The sequence below is a fragment of the Macaca mulatta genome, chromosome 18 (genome assembly GCF_049350105.2).
Source record: "Macaca mulatta isolate MMU2019108-1 chromosome 18, T2T-MMU8v2.0, whole genome shotgun sequence".
Lineage (NCBI taxonomy): Eukaryota > Metazoa > Chordata > Mammalia > Primates > Cercopithecidae > Macaca > Macaca mulatta.
Genome location: NC_133423.1, coordinates 61,390,575 through 61,403,863, shown reverse-complemented (window position 1 = coordinate 61,403,863; position 13,289 = coordinate 61,390,575). Strand labels below are relative to the sequence as shown.

General features: G+C 35.0%; 1 protein-coding gene across 2 annotated transcripts in view; it reads right to left on the bottom strand.

Annotated features, from left to right (window-relative positions):
* DSC2 (desmocollin 2) overlaps nucleotides 1-13,289 on the bottom strand; it is a 37,592-nt gene that overhangs the window by 14,254 nt on the left and 10,049 nt on the right. For both annotated transcript variants that reach the window (XM_015121771.3, XM_001102096.5), the window contains exons 3-10: nucleotides 12,582-12,781; nucleotides 11,496-11,615; nucleotides 9,919-10,074; nucleotides 7,982-8,126; nucleotides 6,891-7,057; nucleotides 3,286-3,420; nucleotides 2,524-2,709; nucleotides 65-321 (exon numbers count right to left, since the gene is read on the bottom strand). In XM_015121771.3, coding sequence (XP_014977257.3) covers nucleotides 65-321; nucleotides 2,524-2,709; nucleotides 3,286-3,420; nucleotides 6,891-7,057; nucleotides 7,982-8,126; nucleotides 9,919-10,074; nucleotides 11,496-11,615; nucleotides 12,582-12,781 — 1,366 coding nt within the window. The remainder of the gene's footprint in view (nucleotides 1-64; nucleotides 322-2,523; nucleotides 2,710-3,285; nucleotides 3,421-6,890; nucleotides 7,058-7,981; nucleotides 8,127-9,918; nucleotides 10,075-11,495; nucleotides 11,616-12,581; nucleotides 12,782-13,289) is intronic.

The window sequence follows — 13,289 nt, the reverse complement described above, 5'->3', positions numbered from 1 at the left end:
CTAAATTATAACAATGTAACAAAATAAGCTATAAATTTTAAAACTCAAATAGAATGGTAAGTACCTTATGCCACTGCTACTTCTTGTTTCTGGGTCATATGCTTTATATCCATTGCTTGTTGTTCCCACTGCTGCATTTTCACTCATGCGAACAGTCTGTATTGGAGGGTTACACTCAGGGCCCTCATCCTGATCCCGTACATTAACAGTAACTGTTGCTGTGCTCATGGCTGATCTTGAACTAGCCTCTCTGGAAAATGGAGCTTCATTAACTACACCAATTTGCAGGATCACCTGTTGCTTTTCTTCATAATTCAATGGCTACAAAAGCAAATGTATTGAAAAATCAGATGAACTCATTTAATATTTGGCAATGCTAACGAGTATATATAATGTTACATTTGGAAATATGTAAGTGCTGTGTTGGGAATAACCACGAGAATATGAAACACATATCCAGTGATATGGTTTGGCTCTGTGTCCCCACCCACATCTCATATCGAATTGTAATTCCCAATGTTGGGGGAGGGACCTGATGGAAGGTGATTGGATCACGGCAGTCGATTTCCCCATTGCTGTTCTCATGATAGTGAGTGAGTTCTCACATGATCTGATTGTTCAAAAGTGTGTAGCACATTCCCCTTTGTTATCTCTCTCCTGTTGCCATGTGAAGATGTGCTTGCTTCCCCTTTGCCTTCTGCCATGACTGTAAGTTTCCTGAGGCCTACCTAGCCATGCCTCCTATACAGCCTGTGGAACGGTGAGTCAATTAAACCTGTTTTCCTTATAAACTATCCAGTCTCAGGTAGTTCTTTATAACAATATAAGAACAGACTAATACACCCAGAAATCCAGTGGCAGTGGAAAGAGAGGAGTCCTCCCACTGATTCAGTACTTGGGTAAAGCTGGCAAAAAAAAAAGGACAGAAAATTGTTCTTCAATGGCAAATTTAAGATAAGTAGTATAACAGGTATTGATGAAGATTTCAGAGAGTATTTTTTTTTTTTTTTTGAGACGGAGTCTAGCTCTGTCTCCCAGGCTGGAGTGCAGTGGCGCCATCTTGGCTCACTGCAAGCACTGCCTCCCGGGTTCACGCCATTCTCCTGCCTCAGCCTCCCGAGTAGCTGGGATTACAGGCGCCCACCACCACACCCGGCTAATTTTTTGTATCTTTAGTAGAGACAGGGTTTCATCATGTTAGCCAGGATGGTCTCAATCTCCTGACCTCGTGATCCACCCACCTCGGTCTCCCAGAGTACTGGGATTACAGGCATGAGCCACCACGCCTGGCATTTCAGAGAGTATTTAATGAGGGTTCCTGGATGTTAATACATAAGATACTTCTTTAGGGGATTCATATTATAACCAATAGTTATTTGCTACACCATAAATTTTAGGACAGCTTGTCCTACCCTCCTAAGATGAATAAAATTATTTGTACCTGGTTTGAGGAAGAGAAAAAAATGGGTAAATTTTTAAAAAATGTTTTTAGAGGAGAGAGACAAGAAAATACAAAGCTTATGGGCATCATATTTTCTTTTTTTATGTGTGTCTTCCATTCCAGTTCCTGTCTTAAAGACAGGAACACATTTAATAAAAGGTTTTATTTTATCTTGCCTGATACGTAGTTGTAATGAGAATTAGTGAAACCATGTCCCAGAAGACAGAAATTTTTTCAGGTCTTGGACTTCACACAGATAAATTTCCTTCTGAGAATACCAAGGATTGGAGGAGGGGTTAGGTGAAGAAAGAGGCAAGATTTAAAAGAAATTTCTTTGCTATTTTAAAATAGAGAAAATAATATAAAAACATCAGCTGATTTTCATCATTGTAAGGAAAATGGATTCATCATTTTTTAATCCATGCTCCTTGTGAATATATACAAAAGGAAAATGGCATAGACCCACTGTAAAACCATGTTCTAGTTAAAGATGCAGCAGAAATAAGTCTATAAATTTGTCCAAGGCCAAAGGAGCTCAGATTGCTTTATGCACTAACTCTGGCTCCTGGAATAGTATTAGAAAGAAGTTTTAGAAGTGTTTTCATCTTTGAATGATTGAGGATTTTCATTCTGAACCTGTATGCTAAGGATGTAATATATACTGAACATGATGAACAAACCTACGAATAACCTCTCCATGGGGCTGACCAAGAATAACTCTTCGTTTGGGAAATTCAGTAAGTAAGTGAAGCCTCCTTGGCCCAAACACAGAAAAACTGGGCTAGGAAAAGTCCGGAACTGTCCCAGTGGCATCAAAGCTGTGCTAGTTTTTGAACTGTTTAAAGATATTAGTTACAAAATAGATATTGTATTATATGGACTTTTAAAAAAAATCATGCCTGAACAAAAGATTATCAAAAACTAATATATTCTTTCCATTATATATGAAGAACAGAGCATTTACATTTACTTATATATCTATTTTATTCCTACATTTATCAGAATTCCTTTCTTTCCATTAAATTCTAGTATGCTATTCTATAATATTATAAACTACAAATAATGTTCTAATTTATTCTTACCTTAACTACACAGAGAATTCCTTCATTGGTTTTGGCATCTGTTACAATTTTAAAATTTCCATTTTCATTGCCCTTTAAAATGGTATAATTAGCTCTCCAATTAGCAGTATTCACTAAGTCCTTATCCTCAACAGTAACTCGTAAAATTTCCACATCAACTGTATTTTCTTCCACTGATGCCACATACTAAAATAATAAAAGCAAACAAAAAAATTCATTAGTAACTCTCACAAAAATAGAACACCATGTGAAGTAAATCCTATTCTTCTAATTTCCAAAGTACTATGTTTACATGATTAAAAACCCTAGCACTATACAACTTTTAATGTCATTGGGGTACTTCATTTGAAATCACGAGGGGTGGATGGGGATGTGCATTTTTTTTCTTTTTCTTTTTCTTTTTTTTTTTTTTGAGATGGAGCCTCACTGTGTCACCCAGGCCGGAGTGCAATGGCCCAATCTCAGCTCACTGCAACCTCCGCCTTCCATGTTCCGGCGATTCTCCAGCCTCAGCCTCCAGAGTAGCTGGGATTACAGGTGCCTGTCACCATACCCAGCTAATTTTTGTATTTTCTGTAGAGAGAGGATTTCACCATGTTGGCTAGGCTGGTCTCAAACTCCTGACCTCAGGTGATCCACCTGCCTTGGCCTTCCAAAGTGCTGGGATTACAGGCGTGAGCCACTGCGCCAGGCCAGAGATGTGCATATTAAACAATTAAAACTGGTCTATACATTTTTCTTTAATTAATATCATACACTTACAGAAGTACGAGTAAATGTTGGCAAGTGGTCATTTACATCATCAATATTAATGATACAAGTTGAAGTTGTCTGTAGACCAAAATATTGACCGTCCATGTCTTGTACTTTTATTTTCAACTGGTATTTGTCAATTAACTGAAAACAAAAAAAGAATTTAATTATTAAGTGAAAGCACCAACATTATAATTGAAATCTTACTTTACACTCCGTAATTTTTTTGCACTAAGAATTTAAGAAGTACATTATTACATTTCACAGCATTCATGTATTAGAAGAATTTTCTCTCACTAGTAATTTTTCTTTTCTTTTCTCTCTCTTTTTTTTTTTTTTTTCTGAGACGAAGTCTCACTCTCTTGCACAGGCTGGAGTGCAGTAGTGCGATCTTGGCTCACTGCAACCTCTGCCTCCTGGGTTCAAGTGAGGCAGGAGAATTACATTAGGAATTTTTAATCAACTTATGAAAATTGAATAGTTTCTCAAATTTCTAGTGCTATTAACTTACAGAATATAGAATCAGTTGGTTTTGTCTTTATTCAACAGAAAAAGAAGAGCTATTTTGCCATAAGTGCATTTAAAACTGCCTGGTAATTAATCAAAACCTTTCTCTCATAGCCAAAGTACATCCTTATGTTCAAAAATATAGATAGCAATGACTCTTATAATGGTCTTTTAATAAAACAATAAAATGAAATTTCTTCCTGCAAAAAATATAGATTTTAAGGGTTTATGTTACATTTATTAAGAGATCATTTAAATTGATATGAAGATAAAGGTCTGGGGCTATGTAGTTTTTTTCTTTCTGTGGAAAATAGAATCTGGCTCTTAAGGCTTTCAATTTATCAGATACTGTTGAAAACGCATCACTACCTTAAAAAATGTTTTTAAACATCTAAAGCATTTAAATATTTTAAAGTGTTTCTCTTTATAACTTTCATTTATCATAAGTGATTGAGATATGGGAGGATTAAAAACAATACAGTAATAATTCTTTCCGGACTGAGCATTAGGAGACTTGGGTTCTATTTCCAACTCCAAAAATAAGAGACACAATCTTGGGCAATTGGAAAATTCACTTTGTCTAGGTTTCTTCTTCTATAAGATGGTAGTGCTTACCTTTCCCACCTAGTTTATCTCTTTTCATAAGACAAAATAGTATGTTAAAATCTATCCTCACCTTCTACCTAGAATGTTCAGCCTTCTCTTACAAAGATTCCTCACTTAATTCCATCACCTCTGAAACTTTCCTTTCCTCAGGCATTATCTAAAATAAAACCAAATTTTCTCTTGATCTTCCTGCTTTTTACACACGTAATTTTCCAAATTTACTCCTCCCTCATAACCAATCACATGTGTAGACTTGAAAAATAGTGGCCTTATTTCAACTGAAAAATTTTAAGACATCATGCTACTGTACTTTCAAGAAGGAATACATATTTTGTTTTTAGTGAACTAAAATTTACTGGAAATAATTAACAGGCTAATGAAACAAGGAAATGAAGTTTGATACCCTAAGTATTAACTTGTGTATCTTCAGATGGAAGATAAATTCTGATGTTTAAAGGGACTAAAAGGTTGTAGGCAACTGAAGAAAACCGGAATCCTGAAGTCAAAAAGTTACTAGAGAGCACCACTGGGTAAACTCCTTCATTGGACAAGTGTTTTCAACTGATTCTTTCAGAAGAATCTATTCAAAGAAAAGCACTTCTGTGGTTGTTTGGTTTGGGAGCTGAACAAGCTGTTGAGTTGTTTCCCCTGCTCCCTCCCGCCCGCATAGAACACTGTTTTCACATAGACATCTATGGCTATTCAGACTATAGTTTTATGAAGGCATTTTGTAAAACATAAAGTTAATCTGTCACTTCAGGGAAAACAACTATTTGTTGCCAATGATAAATTGGAGTTTTCAAACAAAAATGAGAATCTTGGAAAACCTTTATCAACCAATGTGATATCAATGGAAGTAAAGAGGTGATCTTTTTGATATTATTTAATGGAATGTGTCAATATTTGGAAGCTCTGGATTACTTAATGAACCAATATTTTCCAAATGACCAATGCACAATATAGAATACATTGGTAAAATGGTCGCTCACAGCGTAAGATAGAGCAATGGATTTAAATGTAATAAAGTACAAAAGGCCATTGGTGAGGCTTCAGAGTCCACATTACCAAAAACATTTAGGAAACTAGCTACTCCTTGTCAAGTTTTCATGTAGTATCAAAGAATAATATCCACAATGATCTGTAATTATCATTAAAATACTCCTCTCTTTTCTAACTTTATATCATGTCAGATTGCCTTTATGTATGCTTCAGCTAAAACTACATATTGTAACAGACTAAATGCAGAAGGAGAAATGAGAATCCATCTGTCTTCAGCAAAATATTAAAAACATTTGGGAAAATGCATAACAATGTCACTCTTCCCACTAAATTGTACTATTTTGGAAAATGTACTTATTTTGTAAGTACAAAAAGAAAAATAAGTGTAACAATTTTTACTGTTATAAGAATTTTAACTGTTAACATGTAATTTATTGTTATTTTTAATATTTAAATTAATGTATAATTTAAACTTTCCTTAGTTTTAAACGTTAATGAGGTAATATAGATAAATACAACTAGATAAATAAAAGATCTTTGGGATTTTCAACAATATTTAACATTGTTAAGGGATCTTGAGATTAAAGCTTTTGAGAACCACTACCCTAATCCATGAGGGATAGAGGAAGGAAGAGAAAATTAATCTGAAGATTTAAGATTGAAGAATCAAATAAAATACCTGATAAACATCTATTACTGTATTTTAAGATTAAGGATTATAAATATAGTAAATAAGGATACGGAAATTGCTATAAGAATTTAGATGAATAATGCTTCATGGAGGAGGTAATAGTTGAATAACTAAGTGAATGAATTACTAAGCTAGGGTATTGCAGTAGAAAGAGACAGAATATAGATATAAAACAATCTAGGAGGTAAAAACATGCTTTGGGAAGTGATGTGATTCATGTGGGCCAAGAGACATCAAATACAATTTGGAGACCATGACTCCAAGGTGACAATAGAAAATGATTAATAGAGAAAGAATATACAAATGTCTTTTTAACTAGAAAACATAGAAAGGAAAATATGTTTAGAAGAAAGAAGACAAGTTAAATTTTAGATTTATTACATCTTAGGTACCCGTCAGACATCCAAATCAAGATTTCTAGCAGTTGATTGAAAATGGGAAACCAGAGATTAGAGAGACATAAACTGTCCTTTCATCTATGTAAGTGGTAGAATGTAAATGAGATTGTTGAAAAGATGATAACAAATTTCTGCATATATTTAAAAGGTTCACTTTTCATATTTGACATTTTGTTTTGATACTGTAAATACGTTTATATTAGGAAATTTGATTGTATGAAACATACAATTCATAAAAGAATGAATTAGCAGTTCAAAACCAGCATACTCCAAGGTTATTTAGTGATCTCTATTAACCTACATAAAATAATAATGTTTCTAAAACAAGATTCACAACATACTTTTCAAAAACACATCTACAGGTACTATTGAATAGCCACGTCATAATCAGGTTTTATTAATGTTTACGTTACCTCTCTGTCTAGCTGAGATGATGTTGTGGTGATCACACCTGTAGTTGGATGCATAGAAAATAGGGTGGGTGATGGTGGCACCTGCCCAATGATGGAGTACTTCAGGCGTGTGTGCATCGTGTCAGGCTCATCTTTGTCAGTTGCACACACTTGTCCCACAGTAGTGCCTACAGAAGAAAAGTCCTTTTTAATCTCCAAAACATTCGCATGTTCTATGATCCCTTTATTTCATTCCTCTTCACCCACCTCAAAAAAGCTCTGGACCACATTATTACATAGGAAAGTCATCGCTTTTATAAATTTACAGACCTCTCCTTACAGTAACACTTCCTTTCAAATATTCTGGCATATTAGCATTTTCGAATTGGGTGATCATATTCATATTTACTGTATTTAATGTATGATTTTATAAATGTTGGTACTGTCCCTCCACGTATTTTCAGGCTAAACAATTCTGGTTATTCTATAACCTTTCTCTGTTTGTAAGCCTGTGCATAGATTGATCATAGGAGTCAGTTTTCTCTAAAACTGCATGGTTCACTTAGACCTTTCTAGAGAAAATCTCCAAAACTGTATTCTGACTTTTAGCTAAAACAGACCATTTTCACAGGACTGAGAAAATGCTTGTATTATTCTCAGTGACTTTAATAATCACGCCCAGAATACTGGCCATCATTTAATCCTAGAGAACATCCATACATATCTTTAAGACTACATCTCCAATTAATGAAAGACTTATTCTTTTTGGGCTGTGTTCTCTTACACCCATCCTTCCATAGGACAACAGCGTAACATTTATTCACTCCTATTTGATAGACACTGTGCTTGGCATTCGCTGTGTATTGAGCTTCCCTTAATCTTCTTAACAATCTGGCATACTGATAACCCATTTTACAGATGAAGAAATTAGACTTGCCAAGATTAGGAAATTTGCCCAGGGTCACACAGCTAGTGAAACGCAGAGTAAAATTCCACCCAGAGTCCATTATTCTTGCCGCTGGCATATGCTGCTTCCCAATGGACATAGTGAAACTAAATGTATGAATTGAAACACAGTTAATTTGCCATATATTGTTTAAGGAGGCACTCACCCACTCTGCAATTTTCAAAAATTGTAAAAGTATAAGTTTCTTCTGTAAAAATTGGGTAGTTATCATTTTCATCCTCTATTTTGATTATTAGGGGCAATGGGAGTTCTGGAGTATACCCATCTGGAGTTGTTGCAAAGGCAATTATCTGTGAAAAGAGTAAAATAAGGAGAAAAATGAAAATAATCTTTAAAATGAGGTATGCTTCAAATTCACTTTGGCTTTAATTTGGAGACTGTTCAGAATTACAGTGTGAGTCTCACCATTTGTTATTGTTTTGGGATATGGATATAATTTTAATGCCAAAGAGGTGCCTAATTTCATGATTTAATATAGCATTTTATGTTTAAATTTACCTGTTTAAATTTATCAAAGATAATTTTAGTTTCTTCATTATTGCTATGCTGTTGTTCATGAGTGTAACAATTTTTACTGTTATTTTCCCAAACAGCCTTGAAGACTTTTTTGTTTTGCTTTGTTTGAAAGGTTCAGGTGCATGGATTTTAAATACAACTTTCTGGATCCTTCTGAACTTGGGATCCTGTAGGATCCCAATATAACGGGGATATTATCCTATTTTCAACTAATGAGGACTGTAGGCATATCAATGGTTACATTTGGGTAGGTCTTTTCAAAAGAATTTTTAATTTAAAAAGTGTGAATCAGAAATGAAGCAAATGAATGGTGGTAAATTGTGGTGGAATACAGTTTAATTTTTTTGTTTTTACAATATGAATTTCAATACCGATTTTCTCATAACAGCTATCATAAAAAGGCCAGAACATCCTAGGTACTTAGAAGGCCAGGCCATGGCAATTCTAAACCTAAATACTTTATTCAAAGTTTGCCTATCTTATTTGATTGATTTGTTCTTCTAATGAATAATTAATTCATCCAAAATAGAAATAAAATAATTAAAACCAACTTAAGCAAAATGACCAAGTCCTGTTGGGAAATCAAACCAGCATTAGGTTAAATTTTTTCATATTAACTCGCTTTCCAGCAAAGGAAGTTAACCAGATGATTAAAGGACTGAGTAAGCTTAGGTAAGCACTGTCACACTCCCTACCTGCTCCCCATAAACTAACGTTCTCCCTTTGCCAAGGTACTGAGGTTTACTTAATGACTGAGCCTCATTTACCTCCTATGGTATCTCCATACTATAAAGAGGTTCACAGATTTTTGTGTGCCAACTAAGTAACTGTTCTTGGCTGGGCACGGTGGCTCAGGCCTGTAACCCCAGCATTTTGGGAGGCCGACATGGGCAGATCACCTGAGGTCAAGAGTTTGAGACCAGCCTGGCCAACATGGTGAAACCCCATCTCTACTAAAAATACAAAAAGTTAGCTGGGCATCATGGCGCACGCCTGTGATCCCAGATACTCAGGAGGCTAAGGTGGGAGGATCACTTGAACCCAGGAGCCAGCGATTGCAGTGAGCAGAGATTACACCACTGCACTTCAGCCTGGGTGACTAAGGCAGACTCTGTCTCAAAAAAAAAAAAAAAAAAAAAAAAAAAACTGTTCTTCAAAGTGGTACTTTTGTGGGGGAAAAAATAAATAGTAAAACCATAATACCAGGAACAATCTAATGGAATGTAATATTATTTATTCCATAAAAATATTTTTTGTTTCAAGTCAATTCTGTGCTATTAGGGAGTAGCCAGAGCACTGGTGATAAACTCAGAAAACAGAAAAGGTTAAATGAATTGCAAATGAGAGATAAAATGGCCAAGCATCATCATTACTAATACAGGACACACGCGGGCGCCTGTAGTCCCAGCCATTCGGGAGGCTGAGGCAGGAGAATGGCGTGAACCTAGGAGGCGGAGCTTGCAATAAGCTGAGATCGCGCCACTGCATTCCAGCCTGGGGGACAGAGCAAGACTCCGTCTCAAAAAAAAAAAAAAAAAAATACAGTACACACATTGTAGACTTTACCTCAAAAGATTCATACTGCTCACGATCTACAGCACGAGTACAATACAAGTTTCCGGTGTCTCTCTCCACATAAAATAAATTCCGAGGTTCTTGGTCAACTCCAGGACCTCTTATGGAATAGTATATGGTATAGTTTTGGGCTGTGTCAGATTGAACCTAGAAAGTAGATAATATATACATGAGACAAATCTTTACTTCAGCAGAACTTTCATCTATATATTTATGAAATCTCATTGCCATTTTATTAGTTTAAATAATTGCCCTTATTATTATTATGTATATATTTAAAAAAAAAACAGAATAAGAAAGTCCAATTGAGAAATTTTAAGAGCAAGGCATGAGTAAAATAATGTAGTGCATCTTAGTTCTCCAGAATAACTAAGGGAATATTTGACAGGATAGATGGTGTCTATACATGGAAAAAACACTTGAGACTTTTCCTGTCTTAGAAAGCAAAGTATTCTGAGCATGGAAAATTATTCTGTTGTCAATGTTTTAAAAAACTGAGTTTTTATTATATGTAACGTAACATTTAAGAATAGAGTTTAAAGTGTACTGTCTGCAGGGCAAAAATGTGGACAATAATTTCCTTAATGAGTTTTTTGTTCTTTGCCAACATCTTCCTTATAGGAACTGAGTGGAAAAAAAAATATGAGTGAGAATAGAAATGGAATAATATTTTGGAATGTGTAATATTCTGATTTTTGATTCAAAAAGCAAATTTCCTCCAAGCTGTGTTCATCCACTCAGTAACATCCTGACTATCTTTATATCAGGATAACAGACACAACTGTTTTCTAAAGATTTCTCAATTTTAATATGCTCTTCTCTCAGCTGTATTAAACTTATTGGTGGGGTATAAAAAGGATTCTCCCTTGGTATGTCAAGAACTGAGGGAAAACAAACCAAAGTCATAGACTGAATGTAGTAGCCACTAGTAGTGGAAGAAGACAAGAAGGCTTGCTGGAGTTTCTACTGAAAATTTTAAAAAGACAGAGAAAAAGAGCCAGGCATGCTTAGTTCATGCTTGTAATCCTGGCATTTTGGGAGGTTGAGATGGGAGAATCATTTCAGCCTAGAAGTTCAAAACCAGCCTAAGCAATATAGTGAGATCTCATCACTACAAAAAAAATAAGAGAGAGAGAGAGAAAGAAAAAAATGTAGATCCAGTGTGATTTCAGATGAAGATTCAAGAACAAGAAATAGAAAGATAGAAGGGCCTATGTGTCTTCCTCCTTCGTGGCATTTGTACTTTCATCCAATTTTCTCCTTTATTATGAAAGAGTTTTGGGTTTTCTAGGCTATTCCTAGGCTTGGCGATACCCTTGCTGATATGATAATTCATTAAGGAACCATGTGTTTGAGTGCTACAGTTTTATGATGGCCTTTGCAAGCTGAACAAAAGTATATGCAAGTATAAAGAGATATATTTATACCCTTGTATGGAAACATATTATACACGTACTCATTCACTCATATATTTATACACAACTATTATAAATAACTTCATACTCAGTGTCATAATGGTAAGTGATGGAAACTATAGACTTCCACAGCAGAAAGAAAGAAAACTGTACCTGTTGAAGGAAAAGTGGAAAAGGACCCAAGGAGTTTTCTAGCATCGAACAAGGAATGGGAGCCCATCTTCTCTTGGCGCGCCTTAGAACTGTTTCTTTAGTTTGTCTTTTCTTTAGGACCTCAATTCATAAGACAGGAAAAAAATAATAAAGTCAATGACTACTTTATTCTCAAACATTAAACAATGACACATCTTTCTCCTCTCATGAGGATTAGCTGGGGAGGGGTGAGACCGTGGGAGTGTTTGAAAACCAAACTAAACATCAACACTGCAAAAAGATAATGAAGAAGTAACTGTCCTAACTGTTATCACAACAATCCTCTTGGGAAAATGATTTGGTGGAAATATGGAAGAAAGAGAGATGGAACTGGAAGCCTAGAAGCAAAACTGAAAAAAAAATTACTGTTGCCACAATGCCATGCAAACACAGGGGAGAGAGATATGCAAAGAAAATAAGTGTGTATGCGCCCTTCTAAATTTAGCACAAGCAACTTCCACTCACCAGCAACTAGGCAGAGCCAGGGAACCAACAGAGAGATCTGTGTCAGAATGAGGAGAGAAACACGGTGACAACTCTCAAACTGCTGCAGTGAGGAATGGCTAATGGTTGAATAAAAATTATTTTGATCTTGGGTGTCACAACACAATAGCATGCATGTGGTCCAAACCTCCTCCTAAAATAATCATCATGTTTTAAGACCACAGGTTATGCTAAAATGAATGCAAAAAAAAAAAAAAGAAAATCTTTTCTTTTCTTTATCCAGAGTTTCAAAACTTGTTGTTAGAAATCCATTCTACGGTAAAGCTCAAAAAAAAAAAAATGCGCTTTGTGTCTAATCTCACATTCCCATGCTGTACCTTATCCCAATTTCTCATTTTATGTCCCAAAAGAAAAGGAATGACAACCCGAATGAACCATGTTGCACAGCCCTTTTCCTTTTAAACACCGTGAAGCTGACTCATGGTTTTCATTCTTTTTGAAGCCAAACTATACCATATCCTTTCTGATTTCATATCTTCCCTGGCAATGTCAATTATGTCTGAAGAAAAGACATCATTTCTTCATTTATGTAGCCTTGTATACCTTTGTTTGATGCTCCAAAAAGACAAATATTTTCTTCTTTTCTTGGTTCTCAGTGTTGGAAAGTAATATGGTAAAACTTCTCTTCTCCGAGGACAATAGAATAGAATTTGTTGTATAGACTGAACCATCTTCCAAAATTTGGAAGTCAGGATCACTTGAATGAATTTGATTTGCAGCTGTAAAGCACTCTTTCAGGTTAACTGTAGAAAATATGCACAGCAATCATTTTTAAAGTAAAACATAGGATATAGTTTTAACAGTAATGTATGCATGTGGGGAGAGCCAAAAACTTAAAATTAATTATACTGGCACTTGTAAATTTTTGCAAGGACACATAAAACTGTATGGTGTATTAAGTTGTGCTTAAACACGTACAGCACTTCTAATACCTACTTAACATTCTCTTAAAGAAGAGACATTTGCTCTGAAGTAAACATATGTGAAGTCCAGTGTTTGAATATTTAAATCAAAACCAAAAAAGTGTTTTCTTTATCAACAGAAATCAGCCATAGAGTAATACCTAAGTACACCTGAAGTTACACAGAATCTGGCAGCTAAAATCTGCATTTACTAAACGGAACTATTACTAAATTCTTTACATCTATTGCCAAGCAGTCATCACATTTTATGCTATCATTGGTTTGATCTTTTCTCACAGTTATGTGAAATAATTTAATTGATAAAAAATAATATGTGAAAGTAAGTACA